At 40.1% G+C, this 16,091-nt stretch overlaps 1 protein-coding gene across 3 annotated transcripts in view; it reads left to right on the top strand.

Moving 5' to 3' along the window:
* Positions 1–16,091, top strand: part of LOC108695735 (microtubule-associated serine/threonine-protein kinase 4-like) — a 360,023-nt gene that overhangs the window by 141,942 nt on the left and 201,990 nt on the right. The window contains exon 1 of one of the 3 annotated variants that reach the window (XM_041569100.1): positions 4,427–4,597. The exons of the other annotated variants lie outside the window; for them this stretch is intronic. Coding sequence (XP_041425034.1) covers positions 4,559–4,597 — 39 coding nt within the window. The 5' untranslated portion in view covers positions 4,427–4,558. Of the gene's footprint in view, positions 1–4,426; positions 4,598–16,091 lie in introns of those variants that run through there. 3 annotated transcript variants of the gene reach the window in all.

The following is a 16,091-nucleotide window of genomic DNA, read 5'->3' as shown; positions in this document are numbered from 1 at the left end:
CACTTGCTCTTCATTTTCATTGCGCTTCAGCGCCGGAAAACATACGTGCATGTGTGTGGGGAGGGGGCATGAGGTATCGGCGGCACTGAGGAGTTTATGGCTGGGGGACCTGAGGGATGGTGTGGGGGCCCCTGAGGCTGCAGGCCTGGTGGGCCCTGGGCCCCCAGTCTGTCCCTGTATAGTAAGTTCATGAGGCAGTAGGGGTATTTTACAGTATTTTTAAATGTGTTTTTTTTTGTAAGTGGTTTTAATGAGAATTCATTTTAATTCATTGCTGAATCAAGCACATTTTGCCAGTTATAGGGGCTATAACGTAAGCCTTTGGAGTACAAGCCACGAGAAATTCTGCCACTCAACTAAAATGGGCAAAAACAACATGCATGCACCAGGATGTTCCTAATGAAAATCAGCACCAGCTTCTCAAAAGACATTTTAAAGAAGTGTGCAAGCAGGCATGGCTATCCTGAAGGCAGAAGACCCAGAAGGCTAATTTATAAAGGCCTGAGCCGGAGTCCTGAGGGATGAAGTTGTTGTCAGTTCTAATAGTCTAAAGGCTTCTTTGTCTACTTCCTTTGTCACTTATTTAACCTTGGGATGTACATCAGCGCTGAATGGATGCAAGTAGCAGTTTTGGAAAAGTAAACACAATATTGACTGGCAGTAAGGGTCGGAGTTGTATATTCTGTGGCGTCTTATATTTGGGACTTTATTTAGATCATGAGACCTTAGTTCTTAGACTACAGGAGTGATTATAGTCAAGATGGTAAGCACAGATTAGTTTTAGTCCGGTTAATAGTAAGGTTATGCATTTGGGAGCTTAAAAATATGTGTGCTACTTATGGTCAAATCTAGTTGTCACCCCTTAGACTTTACACAGGTGTGTAAAAATTGTGTGGTAGCTGTGTATACAGGACTGTATTTGTGTTATATGCCTGTATTAAAAATGTTTTTTATTTTTTTTTTAAAGCCACCAGACACTCGCTGCCAAGAGCTATCAGAGCTGATGGGAGAGGGCCCTGTGCAGGGAGTTATTCAAATTCGATTCGAGTTTTTTTAAAAATGTAATTTGATTTTCGAGATGTATCATACTCTAGCCCTTTAACTCAAATTCGACTATTCGCCACCTAAAACCTGCCGAATTGCTGCTCAAGTCAATGGGACAGGACCAGGGATCAATTTTGAGCTGTTTGCAGCCTTCCTGACATTCAAGTTTTTTTTTTTGGAGAAAAAACTATTCGAGTTTTTAAAATTCGAATTGAATTCAAATTTAATTTGAGCTGTCGAGACGATTCCGTTCATCCGAGTTTAAAAATTTTGATTTTTTTTTTTTTTAAATTTTTGATTGGTCGAATTTCAAATTTATTTCCATATGCGGATTCGGTTTGTCCGGGCAGAAGGACTCGGCCGAATCCGAATCTTGCTGAAAAAGTCTGAATCCCGAACCGAATTCCCGGATTCGGTGCATCCCTAGTTCTTTGTGCTATGTGCTTGATGAGAATTCTTAGAAAAACTATTTTCATGTATAAATCATGCTTTTTTGGCCCCCAGCTCTGCAGTTTGTTCTTGTGGTTGACACTGCTGCCAATAAATAACAAATACAGTGCAGGGATTAAGAACTATATCTGAAGAAATCCCCCTTCGCTTTAAATTGGCACATTGTGCTGGGGGCTAACACTGTTTAAACAAAATGGCCACTGAACAGTTAGGACACTGGTCGAAGCACGCTGTTCAAGCCAAGCAAGTTGCCAATATCCATTTATTTATTATTGTTAATGTTTTTAAATGTGTATGCTATTGAAGCTTACTTGCTGTTCTCTGCTCTAGCAGCTCTAGCTTTTGAAGCAATGTATCAGAAGCCTTCTGATATTAAAGGGATCCTGTCACCGGAAAACATGCTTTTTTCAAAATGCATCAGTTAATAGTGCTACTCCAGCAGAATTCTGCACTGAAATCCATTTCTCAAAAGAGCAAACAGATTTTTTTATATTCAATTTTGAAATCTGACATGGGGCTAGACATTTTGTCAATTTCCCAGCTGCCCCTGGTCATGTGACTTGTGCCTGCACTTTAGGAGAGAAATGCTTTCTGGCAGGCTGCTGTTTTACCTTCTCAATGTAACTGAATGTGTCTCAGTGGGACATGGGTTTTTACTATTGAATGTTGTTCTTAGATCTACCAGGCAGCTGTTATCTTGTGTTAGGGAGCTGCTATCTGGTTACCTTCCAATTGTTCTTTTGTTTGGCTGCTGGGGGGGGGGGGAGGGGGTGATATCACTCCAACTTGCAGTACAGCAGTAAAGAGTGATTGAAGTTTATCAGAGCACAAGTCACATGACTTGGGGCAGCTGGGAAATTGACAAAATGTCTATCCCCATGTCAGATTTCAAAATTGAATATAAAAAATCTGTTTGCTCTTTTGAGAAATGGATTTCAGTGCAGAATTCTGCTGGAGCAGCACTATTAACTGATTCATTTTGAAGAAAAATTTTTTTCCCATGACAGTATTTCCTTTAACATAACTGTCTCGGCTGCAGGAGAGCGGACTTCTGCTACATTGTTTAAAAAGTCAGAAAAAGAAGTAAAGAAAGAGACGATTTCGCTTAAAGTTACAAAACAACATTGTAGTGAATGTATATTGGAAAGTTGCTTAGAATGACACTTTCTTTCATCAGCAAAGTGTTACTTTTTGGTTTCCAGGCCCTTTAAAGTGCAGTAGACAATCCAGAGGACGCAGGTTCCAAAACAATGCAGCCTGGAACCCAGATTTGCGCTGTTTGCGGTGCTAGCACTCGCGTTGCTTTGATTAGCTAGTCATTATTTCATTCTGTTTATGGTTGAGGAGCTTATGGGCAAAGAGAATACTTAAAATTCATTCCGTGGTCACAGTGAATTGAAATAAGATGAGAATGAGCACAGAAAACAAGCAGAGGCAGACTGTGAAATTGCATATGATTGAAATCATAGCCTGCTCCTCATTGGCTAAACTAAAGATTAAGTTATCTTTCTCCCCCCTTCTACTCTTCTTCCTGGGGTTTTATTTATTATCTTAAAGGGGAACTATAGCGAAAATGAAAATTTAATATAAGCTTCATCATACTGAAGTAAGAAACTTTCTAAGTACAATCAATTGAAAAAACTACATTGTTTTTGAAATATTCAAGTTTATATAAACTATTCCTCTCAGCAACTGTTTCTCCTCATTCTGTCTTCATTCAGGAGTTGGGTGCCAGATGAATGATCCAATATATCTTATAAGGGAGGCTTCTTTTGCCTAGAAGATGTATTAGAGCTCACTTTATTAAAATCGCCTAGGGATGCACCAAATCCATTATTTTGGATTCGGCCGAACCCCCAAATCCTTCGCGAAAGATTCAGGCGAATACCGAACCGAATCCTAATTTGCATATGAAAATTAGTTGTGGGAAGAGGAAAACATATTTTAGTTCCTTGTTTTGTGACAAAAAGTCACGTGATTTCCCTCCCCACCCCTAATTTGCATATGCAAAGTAGGATTCAGATTCGGTTTGACCCGGACAGAAGGATTCAGCTGAATCCTGGCCAAATCCCGAACCGAATCCTAAAAATCACCATACATCATGTCTATCTAGATGCAGAATTAGTGCAGAATTGGTTAGATTTTGTTTGTACTGGAATCAGTTATTTGAGTGAGCTCTAATACATCTGCTAGGAAAGGGAGCCCCCCTATAAGATATATTGGCTCTAACTGTCAATAAATATCTGACACCCAACTGCTGCAAGAAGACAGAATGAAGAGAAACAGATGTTGAGATTGGAATAGTGAACATAAACTTGATTATTTCAGAAATGATGCAGAATATTTCATTGATTGTATTTAGAAAGTATGCTGTAGCTTATATTAAATTTTCATTTTTTCCATAGTTCCCCTTTAAGAAAAACCCACAGAATAATCTGTATTATACATGTACCACTTTATCACTGGATCAAAAGTATTTGATTGAACCTAGTGGGGAAAAAGGTTCCCACCTCCCCTCGGTGCTTTATCATGTGCAGTGCTGTTTTGTTTCCCCTGGTTGCATCACAAAGATGAGCTCAATTTGCTTGCACTCCCCACTGACACCAGTTGTTTGGGTTTTCAACTGTTATCTTTTTATTTTCCTTCATCTCGGAGGTGTCACTGCTGCTTTCTAGAGATGCTTTGACCTTCCAGTAGCCTCGGAAAGAGCTTGACCTGAAGCTGGAGCAGCTGGGTGTTTGTGCAGGATGCCGGCAGTATTGTGTATCCAGTGTAACAATACTCCCAGGATTTCCTCCGTCTAATCGCAGGATGAATGTGCGAGGGGAGCGTGGAGCCCACTTGCTGCTTTTCCAGCACAAGTACTGCATGCATTCATGATCTCCGAAGTTGCCGGAGTGAATAACCAAAGGCTGGTCAGCTGACGGCCCCTCTCCAATCAGATAAATCGTGATGTAAGTGTTTAGCAGCTGCTTGGATGTGAATTAGCACGCTCAATGCTAAGGTACAGTGTAATCCGGAGCATGGCTCAACTGTTGTGGGAGAACTAGCGGGATCTACAGCCATGGACGAGCCCAATATCCTCAGAAGAAGAGGCCTTCAGGTGGGTGCTGAGAAATGCTCATGAAGAATTGATGTAGTTTTCTGCTTGTCCTTAAAGTTCCTGCTGCATTCATTCTCCCCGAGCCGGGAAAGGGAAAAGCGATTTCTCTCATTGCAATCTGGAACACCAGAGGGCCCCTCGATTATCCCACACTTTCTGCGTTTGCTGGAGGTGATAGTATCTTGCGGGGAGGTTCGTGGGTGAACCCCCTTAGGGCATCTTAGGGCAGATACTCCTATGGTCTTTATAATAACTTGTCAACTTTCCAAGGCAGCGAGAAAGATGTGCCAGCATAAAATGAATGCATTGGGCAAACTAGTGTTTCTCTCTCTCTCTCGCTGGCTCTATGCAGCACAGGCTTTATGCAGAATCTTTATAGCCATCACTTATCGCTATCGCTGAAAATGACAATTTTCATTTAAGATGGATCAGATTAGAGAGTTTATAATGGTTCGAAAGATGTGGAATTAACAGATTGTTCTTTCTCCGGCTTTATGGATGATATGGTTTTTTTTTGTGTTGATATTTGTGAATATTTACTCCCGTGTGAGCAGTGAGAAATATAGCAGCCGGCTGTGAGCAGGGAGAGAACAGATGAAGGCACGGAATAGAGAGTGATTTGATTTAAAGTAAGGGATGTAATGGATACAGTTCCTCCTTATGTATATGTCTGCTAGTCTTGCAACCAGTGAAGGCATCATTGGAGTCCCCTCTGCTGTGGGAACTGTTCTTTGTGAATGAAAAATCATTCCTTATCCTGCTGAGAATCTGTACTTTGTCACTCACTCGCTTATTGTTCAGCTGTAAGCAAGAGGGCATACTTGTACCCTGGCACTGTATGTCTGTGCTGTATACAGAAGGGATAATGATAATGAGTTTAGGATTCTTATCTGCCCAGGGCATTGTAAATTGCTATTTACACATGGCCAAGTTTTGGATAACAAGCCTGCCCTGTTCTGGAAGCATTACGTCCTCTGGTTAGCCAGTAGTTTATACTGGGATAATTTAAGCTCCATGGATATTGCTCTTAGAAATAAGCAAGGAATGCATCATTAACAGCATCTGCTAAGGGTTGCTGGCTTCCATTTAGCAAGAAAATGGCATCATATCTCCGGATAAGGAAACGAAGGACAGTTTGACTACAGCATGTGACAAAAGTTTATCAGATTGGAAAAAAACCAAGCAGAACAGGCTTTGATGTTTGAAACTTTAGGAAGTTTTATAAATATTGACTTACGTAGTAAAGAATCGAAGGGGCTAATGGATCGCAAAAACCATTGTGGGCCAAGTGGTATCATTTAGGTGCTGTGGGTGTAGAGGTTAAGGGTTCTTGGGGCAATGAGCATGCCAGGTTGTAGTAGTCACACCCTCAGGTGTATGTCCTCTGGGTCAGCCATATGAGCATGAGTGTAAATCTACATGGTTGTGTGACCTCTGTACGGTGCTGGATAATATATCCTGAGCCATGCAAAAGGACAGTTTGCATCTATTTTACGAATACGAATGAATGGATATTCATAGTCCAAAGAGCTTGCAATTTAAGCAATACAAACATGCAATTCTAAAAACATTGGTATGCAGTTTCCCCACTCAGAAGTGTAAAGACTTTGTTTTGTGCATGTGAGGATCTGTTCAACTGTCTGGGAGGTGTAGATCGGGAAGGATGCTAATAAAGGGCTTACATCTTATTCTGCAGTCCGATAAAATTCATGAAGTGGTTATGCAACAAGACTGGCCTCTTGTATTATATATATCCTTATCTCACCGCAGCTTCAAATAAATCTCTGTTGGAGATACTTCATTGCCTTAGCCTTGGTCCTGCAGTAGAGGTCTTCTGTCCTGGCTTCTTTATATTTTAAGTAAGAGAAATGTAAATTATATAAAGAATAGGGATGCACTGAATACAGGATTCGGGTCGGAATTCGGCCAGGATACGGCCTTTTCTGTAGGATTTGGATTCGGGCAAATCCTTGTGCCTGGCCAATCAGAATCCTACTTTGCAAATGTAAATTAGCGGTGGGGAATGAAAAAGTGGGGACATTTTTTTTTACTTCCTTGTTTTGTGACAGTCAACTGATTTTCCTTCCCACCACTAATTTACATATGCAAAGTAAGATTTGGATTGGCCAGGCACAAGGATTTGGCCGAATCCTACTTTGCATATGTAAATTAGGGGCGCAAAGGAAAATCACGTGACTTTGTCACAAAACAAGGAAGTAAAAAAATTGTCCCCACTTTTTCCTTCCCCACCCCTAATTTGCAAATGCAAATTTGGATTCGGTTCAGTATTTAGCAGAAACTTTCACAAAGGATTCAGGGATTCGGCCTAATCCCACATAGTGGATTATAGGGAATAATGGTAACTGTTCATATTCGTCGAGCTTGGGAAGGTTCATAAACCAAAACATTTACAACATGTGCCTGGGATCCTTAATGGGTTAGAACTTCTGTACTAAGAAAGACATGAGCAAATCTGGGTACTTTTCAGAAAAGGTCAAAGCATACAGTACTTCTTGGATATTCGCCTAAAATGTCTACTATTCTGAACAAAACTTAAACTTCGTTTGTATGAATTTAAATATTGCTGAGCTTCATTTTAAAACTGCTGTGTTATCTATTATACCAGTCTAAATATTGACTTATGTAGGTGATGCCATCAAATTATATTTAGTTCTTTCATAAGTTTCAGTGAGTGTCTTTATGTACTGAGTTATTTTATCATGGAATTTAGCCGATAAATTAATCACCAGGCTTGGTGTCACTAGTGTTAGGTCGGGCTCAGGTCAGTGGTGTAACTACAGGGTTCCCCCCTTCGCTTCCCAAAATCTTAAGAGGGGCCCAGCATGCACTTCAACCCCTACCAAGCCACTCTGCCGCTCCCTTCCAGGGAGAAAGAATTCTCTACAGCAGTGCTATCCAACTTCTGTGGTACCAATAGGGTTGCCACCATTTTAGGAAAAAAATACCAGCCTTCCTGTATTATTATTTTTTTTTTTTTTTGGGGTCAAGCATCATTTTACTGGTCAGGCTGGTAAAATACTGGGCAGGTGGCAACCCTAGGTACCAGAATTTTTCTGGCCTACGTGGTGGAGGGCCGATAATGAAAGCCAGTGTTACACCCACTTTAATCCACATCCATATTACTGCAAGGACTTTTAAGAGCATGTCCACATTAATGACGGTAGCACACCAAAGAACCAAATGGTTGAAGCTCACTGCAGGAATATAACTCATATGTGAAAAATGTAAGCCTTATTAAAACATAACCTTTAAATCAATGTGCCTCCTCCTCCCCTGTGGATAACACAGCACCCCCCCCCCACCCAGCACATGATTAAACACCTTAGGGGCTGCTAACAACAATTTCCAAAATAACAAAGCCACAGCACAAACCCAACCAGGATCACGTCCCACATGTAACATAGGGCAGGCAGAGTATGGCACACACAAGGAGCATAGGGCAGGCAAAGTATGGCACACACTGGAAGTATAGGGCAAGCAGAGTATGGCACACACAAGGAGCATAGGGCAGGCAGAGTGGCACGCACAGGGAGTATAGGGCAGGCAGAGTATGGCACACACAAGGAGCATAGAGCAGGCAGAGTATGGCACACACAAGGAGCATAGGGCAAGCAGAGTATGAAGAACACAGGGAGCATAGTGCAGACAGAATACAGCAGGAGACAGGGAAACCCATCTGGACCACTCTAAGATTTAGTTCAATTGATACTGTGCTACATACAGTGACACAATGCTGGTGCCTCTCCAGCAGTTTGTATGAGTGTGAACAATGTGGGCAGTTTCAGTCTGGGTCTGAGGTGTGAACAGTACTGGGCTTTAGGGATGTGAACATTAGAGGTGTTAAAAGTGTGAACAATACAGGGGGAATAAATATGTGTGAACAATACAGGAGTTACAGTATGAATTTAAGGTGAAAATTCAGGGCCACTTAATCTCTGTAATGATACCTTTTAAAGATTACACATGGTAAACTGACACAGCAAAGAGACTTTCTTGTGGGACGCTAACTTGCACAATTCTATTGGCAGATATGATGAAATTGTGAGTGCAGTTTGATACATGATAAGACCACCAAAAAGCTTTCTAAAATATATATAATACTTTAATATGTATTGGCCTAGCTATTTCTGTTGTACGAGAATAGGACCTGTTATTCAGAATGCTTGTACCTTGGGTTTTCCAGATAAGGGATTGTTCTGTAATTTGGATCACCATATCTTAAATCTGCTAAAAAAACTATTTAAACATTAAATAAACCCAATAGGATTATTTTGCATCCAATAAGGATTAATCTTACATTAGTTTGGATCAAGTGCAAGGAAATTCAGAACTTTCTGTATAATGGGTTTTTGGAAAATAGATCCTATACCTATACAGGTACTGGGTAGCATACAAAGTTTTAGGTTTAATGGAAACATTACACTGAACGGATGTCCTAGTCTGGCTTCTATTTATTATTATTATTATTATTATTATTATTATTATTATTATTATCCTATAAGCCATCGGATCAGCCCGATTTGCAACACCACTTGGATGGGCAAAATCCAGCAAAACTCTAGACAAGCCACATTTTAAATAATGCAGTACTAAGTCCTATTGCCACAAATAAATAATATTGGGGATAAAGTTGCTGATTGGTCGATGGGTCATTAGACCTGGCACAAAATTTTGCTACTTACTTTACTCCCCCCCTCCTCCCCGCGGCGAGGAAGGAGACAGTGTTCATGTTTGTGTTATTTCCAGTATTTGACCATAAACTAGGATCAGAATTCATAATAAAACATTGGCACCAGCCAACGACTTCTGTAAGATGGATATTGGATAAAGGCAGATCAATTTTCTCTCCTGATGTGCAGAGCTTATGAAAGAAATTAATTCTCCGCTCCTATTGTTGTTTATAAATATATACAAAGTGAAAAATACAGGACAGGCGTACCATCAGACAAAGCAGCATTTATTAGACGTCACTAAATAAAGGTTATTTCTTATTTTGCTTTGGAAACTTGTATCTCTGGCTGCTGTCATCTATCAAGCCCAGTTGCAGCTGAATGTCTCCCTGGTTGCTAGGGTTGGTGACCTGGTAACCTATTGAATGTTGTCTGGGTGTGTTACAGCAGAGACCAGTATCGAAAACTGACAGCAGCAATAGAAACAACAGCATGTGAAAAGAAAATGCCAAAAATATTTTTTTTCTCTTTGTTCCTTCTCTTTACATAAAGATACAGCTCTAGCCGTTCTCATTTCCCAAAAACTGTCCCTGCTGTAAAGTGTTCAGAGCTCATTCAATGCATTGCTGGGGTCACCGACCCTTTTAGGGCAGAGACACACAGGCGGATTCTGGGAGATTAGTCGCCCGGGTACAAATCTCCTCTTCTTCAGGGCGACTAATCCCACCCCCAAACTGCCTTCCCGCCGGCTAGAATGAAAATCGCGGTTGGGATGGCACTCGGAGCGCTTCGTTTTCCAAAGTCGCCCGAAGTTGCACTTCAGGCGACTTAGGAAAACAAAGAGGAGATTTGTCACTAATCTCCCCGAATTTGCTTGTGTGTCTCTGCCCTTAACCAGGGACAGTTTACCAAAAGAGGTTATTGGTAACCAGAGTTAGCACTACAAGGGGTTTTCCAGATAAGGGTTATTTTTGTTATCCAGATAAGGGGTCTTTCCATGATCTGGATCTCCATGCCTTAAGTCTTCTAAAATATCATAAAAACATTAAATAAATCCAATAGGCTGGTTTTGCCTCCAATAAGGATTAATTATATCTTAGTTTGGATCAAGTACAAGATGCTGTTTTATTATTACAGAGAAAAAGGGAATTTTTTTTTTTAATGTGTATTATTTGATTAACAAGGCATCTTTGGGTGATGGCCGTCCCAGAATGTGGAGCTTTATGGATAAGGGGTTTCCAGATAACAGATTCCATACCCATATAACATACAAATAGATTGTAATTACAGGTGGGGGCTCTGTAACTGGAAACCCTTTATCCAGAAAACTCTGCATTACGGAAAGCCGGTCTATCATAGATTGATTCCATCTTATCTTAATAATGCAATTTTTGAAAAATGATTTCCTTTTTTTCTGTAATAGCTTGTACTTGATCCCAACTAAATATCTAATCCTTATTGGAATCAAAACCAGCCTATTGGGTTTATCTGATTTTCTAGTAGACTTAAGTTATGAAGATCCAAATTACTTAAAACATCCGTTCTCCGTAAAATCCCGGGTCCTGAACATTCTGGATAACTGGTCCCATACCTCTATAAATAATTGCAACTTTGCTTTTTCTGCTGATTTCTGCTGATCTCTACAAAAAATAGGTATTCCGCCTAAAAAGTGAAAGATCCCCTTGAACATATTTTCCTGGCAAGCTATAAAACAGAGCTGACTAACGTACTGTATTATTCTTTTACAACCTCTGTAAAATGGCATTTGTGTAACAAGGGAAAATGCTGCCATTAGTTTATTGTACCTTTTTGCTTTTGTGCTTTTGCTGCTGTCAGTGAGGTACAATGAGTTTGATTAGCCTTGATTTAACACCGTTCGTTAGTGCCGGGCTGAGAAAGATGAATGAAGCAGCAGCGTGCTACTCTTCCTACGGGCGACTTGCGTAACGCACTGAGCTGGAGCAGCCATTTGTCACACTTTGTACCCACACAACAATCCGTCAGGCGAGTGTCTGACACGTTTTTGTGCCTGCTGGCTAATATTTCTGGCTACTGCATCAATAAAGCTACATGCAGGAAAATGATGCTCAATAATGCTCTTCAACTGACATTAAACAAGGCCCACGCTAGAGAAAATCTTGGCCCCTAGATGGAAAAATACATAAATCAAAAAGGTCCAACTGCAACATCGTGACCCAGACTTTGAGGTTTTGGGTCATAGGGGAAAAGTCTTTGTTGCCATGTATCGAAACAGTCTCTCATGATAACTTGTTTGTAGGAATTTGTGCAGATCTCGTGAGCAGGGGTTGGAATCCAAAGGCAACAAATGATTCCATGCCTCCTTTTTGGGGTTGAAACAGTCTGAATAGTGGTGTTCATCTTTAAAATAACTTTTAGTATAACGTAGAGAGTGATCGTTTGAGACAATTTGCAATTGCTTTTTCATTTCTATTATTTGTGTTTATTTTTTTTCAATTTATTTAGCTTTTTATTCAGCAGCTCTCCTGTTTGCATTTTCAGCAATCTGGTTGCTAGGGTCCACATTTCCCTAGCAACCGCACAGTCATTTGGAAAAGAGACTGGAATATGGATTGAAGAGGGCCTGAATAAAAAGACGAGTAATAAGAAGCAGCAATAACAATTAATTTGTAGCCTTACAGAGCATATTATTTTTTTTTTAAATGGGTCCCCCATTTGGAAGCTAGTAAAAGTCAGCAGAAGATGGCAAAAAAATTAAGGCCAGTTGAAAAGTTGCTTAGAAATGGCCATTTTATAACATATTAAAAGTTAACCTTTCCGTTAATGGAAACGGCCTGCTAAACAGTCGATCAAGGTCATGGCTGTGTGGAGCAGGGAGTGACTGGAACTAACGGGTCCCAAATTTGTAATATTGAGATATTCAGACTGCACTGACGCAGCATATTGGGGGCAGACTTATCAAAGGTTGAAGTGAAAATTCGAAGTAAAAAAAATTCGAATTTCGAGCTATTTTGTGTACTTCGACTAGGGAATAGTCCAAATTCAATTCAAATTGAAAAAAATTAGAAAATTCAAATATCGAAATTTATCATGTATCTTAAGACTTCAATTTCGACCATTCGCTATCTAAAACCTGCTGAATTTCTGTCTTAGCCTATGGGGGACCTCCTAGTACTAATGCTTCGAATCAAATTTGATCTTACTTCGATTTGAACGATCGAATACAGCCTATTCACCCGCAATAAAAAAGCTTTGGTTTTTTTGGATTTCAAACAAACTGCCATTACTTTGAAATTCGACCCTTGATAAATCTGCCCCCTTAGTACAGGTATGGGACCTGTTATCCAGAATGCTGGGGGCCTGAGCTTTTCTGGATAAGGGATCTTTCCATAATTTGGTTCTCCATACCTTAATAAAGGTGGCCATAGACATAGAGATCTGCTCTTTTGGCAATATCGCCAAACGAGCGTATCTCTCCCCTATATGCCCACATTGAAGTGGGCGATATAGGGCTGATCTAATTGTGGGCCCTGGGGCCCAACGATCAGATTAGAATGGATCTGATACGGGCGGTCGGATCGCGGGACCGCATAGACGCGCAGATTATATCTTGGTTGAGATCAGGCATAAGAACTGTTTTATTATTACAGAGAAAAAGTAATTCTGTGCATCTGTGAGATGGCCTACCCGTAATTCTGAACTTTCTGGATAATGGGTTTCCGTATAGCTCATCCCATACCTTTTATAAGCCTTATCCATCGGATTCTCGTGATGAGAGTAATGTGGTTCTGCTTCAGCAACACATCATGTCATGTTAAGACTCAACTTTACCTCCAAATTTCCTAACATTCCCTGAAGACCCAGCTGTTTGGAGATGTCCGTGTGATGCAGCTCAGTTATCCTTATTTAAAGTCAATATATGTACCATAGAGCAATGCATATTCACTGTGAAACGTGTGAAGCAAAACAAGGACTGAGGGGCCCCAGCCTGAATACTAAATAGGTGGGATTCAGGGCATTTTCTTTTTGTTTTATTGCTGTCCCAGATCCTGACAGAATGAAAGACTTGTATGCAACCTTTACATAAATCTGTAACATTACCATAGGAAGGGATGTGTAAATAGGAAGGTTTAAAGGGGCTGTTCACCTTCCAACACTTTCAGTTCAGCTGCTTTCAGATTGTTGACCAGAAAGACTTTTTTGAATTTCTTTAATTTTTCTAATATGTCTTCTTACATCTTTCAAAATCAGCTCTGGGAGGTAGGGGGTCGCCGACCCTGTAACTGTTCTAAATTGATACATATAGCTGATACATTTCTTATCTTTGTCCCTGCTGAGCAGATTCCCCTAGCCTCATTAAAGGCAGCTGTTAGAATTGATACAATAGTTGCTAATAATCCAGAGATGCTGCTGAGAAATGTAACAACTAATGGAGCAAATTGTAACAGTTAAGAATCTGCACCTGAATTACTGAGCTGCCAGACTCAAACACCAGACATTAGTGTCCTGCAGCGGGTGGGGTACACGAGGATTACCCGAAAAAACCTGCGGTACCCTGCGGGTAGAATTTCTGGGTGCGGGTATAGACGCGGGTCGGTGGTTCTGCGGGTTTGCTGGTCGGGCTGCGGGTCTTCCCAATAGCGATTTTGACTCCTTTTTTCTGATCACGCCTACTTCCGAGGATGTCACTTCCGGTTTGCAATGACAGCACTTCCTGATTCTTGATGATCAGCGGGTCCTGGGTTGCGAATAAGGTACTTGCGGGTCGGGTAGCGGGTCCAAGCAGGTAAAAATGTGGGTTGCGGATTGCAGGATGCGGGTTCGGGTTCCAAAAAATGGACCCGCGCAGGACTCTACCAGACATGAACATTAAACTTTAAACTTAGATTTTGGAAAAACGGTAAAAAAAAATGATTATTGGAAAGTTGAACAACCCTTTTAAAATAAAAATAAAATTCCAAAATCCAATGCCAACAAGGATTAACCCCAGTTTCTCCAAACATGTCAGGTGTTCCCTAAACCCTAAGACTGTAAGCTCTTGAGATCAGCAACCCCCTAAGCCTCTTGTTTCATTCTTAAACCCTAGTTTGTCAATTCTTTGTAAATCCCCTCTTTGTCATAATGTTATTGCAAAGCTGTGTGTAGTTTGCTGCCTTTATATAAATGATTTGAGATGGTAAATTTACTATTCTTGCTCAGTTACCCCAGAGTCTGGATCTTGGCAGGGAGAGTAGCATGCAATATTCATCTGCTCCCATTTCCACCTCCACATACTCTCTGTATATACTGCATTCCGGCAGTACAAACATCTGAACAAGACAGATGTGCAAAGACCCGGCTCACTGAGGCCACATAATTGTAAATGAATAGAAGGAACGGCTGTTACCGTTGTCATTTCCCTCATTTCATGCCACATTTAGCGTCAGATTTATCAAAGGTCGAGGTGAATTTTCGAATGAAAAAAATTTGAATTTCAAGCAATTTTTTGTGTGCTTCGACTAGGGAATAGTCCAAATTCGATTTGAATTTCAAAAAAATTTTTAAATTTGAATATCAAAATTTATCATGTACACTTTAAAAATTCGACTTTGACTATTCACCATCTAAAACCAAATTGCTGTTTTAGTCTATGGGGGACCTCCTAGAACCTATTTGGAATCAATTGGTGAACTTTGAAAAATCAAAGTTTTTTTGGGGAAAAACTGTGAATCAAATTCGATCTAATGTGCTATTCCTTTAATTCGTATGATTAGAATTCGGCCGAATACGGACCTTCTCAATCAAAAACAGACTTATTCGACCAAAAAAAAAAACTTTGGCTTAATTTCGTTTGGCCGTTTTGAATTTCAACGTTTTTTCAATTCGAAATTGGACCCTTGATAAATATGCCCTTTAGAGGCACATTTATCGAATTCATGTTTTTTTTAAACTCTCATAAATTCAAAATTCAACCAGTCGAAATATATTAACAAAATCACATTCTCGGACGAATTGAAACGACCCGAAAACTCGAAACAAATTTGATTAGAATGAGAAACTCGATTTGAATGAGAAAAACTTGATTCGAGTTTTTTTTTTTTCTCCGGAAGGCTGCAAACATCACCCAATTGATCCCTGGAACTCTCCATTGATAAATATGCCCTTTAGAGGCACATTTATCGAATTCATGTTTTTTTTAAACTCTCATAATTTCAAAATTCGACCAGTCGAAATGTATTAACAAAATCTCATTTTTTTCAGCTCGGACGAATTGAACTCTCCATTGACTTCTATAGTAATTCGGCAGGTTTAAGGTGGCGAATAGTCAAATTAAATTTCTTAAAGGGCCAGAGTATGATAAATCTCGAAATGTTAATTAAAACCCCTAATCAAGTTTGGATAATTCACAATTCGAATTTTGGACTAATTTTTGTAGGTACTTGCAAATGTGGAAATCCCTGGTATCAGAATTTTATGGGCTTAGTCGCCATAAGTCGTCAGCTCTTTTCTTTTCTCTATCATGATTTGAAGACTGTGTGTGACTGCTGCTGCTGGATAGAGGGATAGAAATCTGTGCCCCCCATGGCGCTGGTTTCGTGTTTACTCACTCAAGCACATGCTTTCCTTTTATTCTTTCAGCAAGTATTATCTTATCAGATGCATGCAAGGGACCTAACGTGAGCCGCAGCGGAGTTTAAGGTGAATGTTGAAAGAAAGTGAACAATGATAATTTAAAGGGAAACTAAAGCTGATGTCCAGTATATGTCAGTGAAAAGATCAAAATGTAAAATTGGCAACTTAATCTATTACTATCCTGTATATTATAGCACAGAGGTCTTATAGAG

Source organism: Xenopus laevis, chromosome 1L (genome assembly GCF_017654675.1).
Source record: "Xenopus laevis strain J_2021 chromosome 1L, Xenopus_laevis_v10.1, whole genome shotgun sequence".
Lineage (NCBI taxonomy): Eukaryota > Metazoa > Chordata > Amphibia > Anura > Pipidae > Xenopus > Xenopus laevis.
The sequence above is the reverse complement of the archived record's forward strand: the minus strand, read 5'-3'. Positions and strand labels throughout refer to the sequence as shown.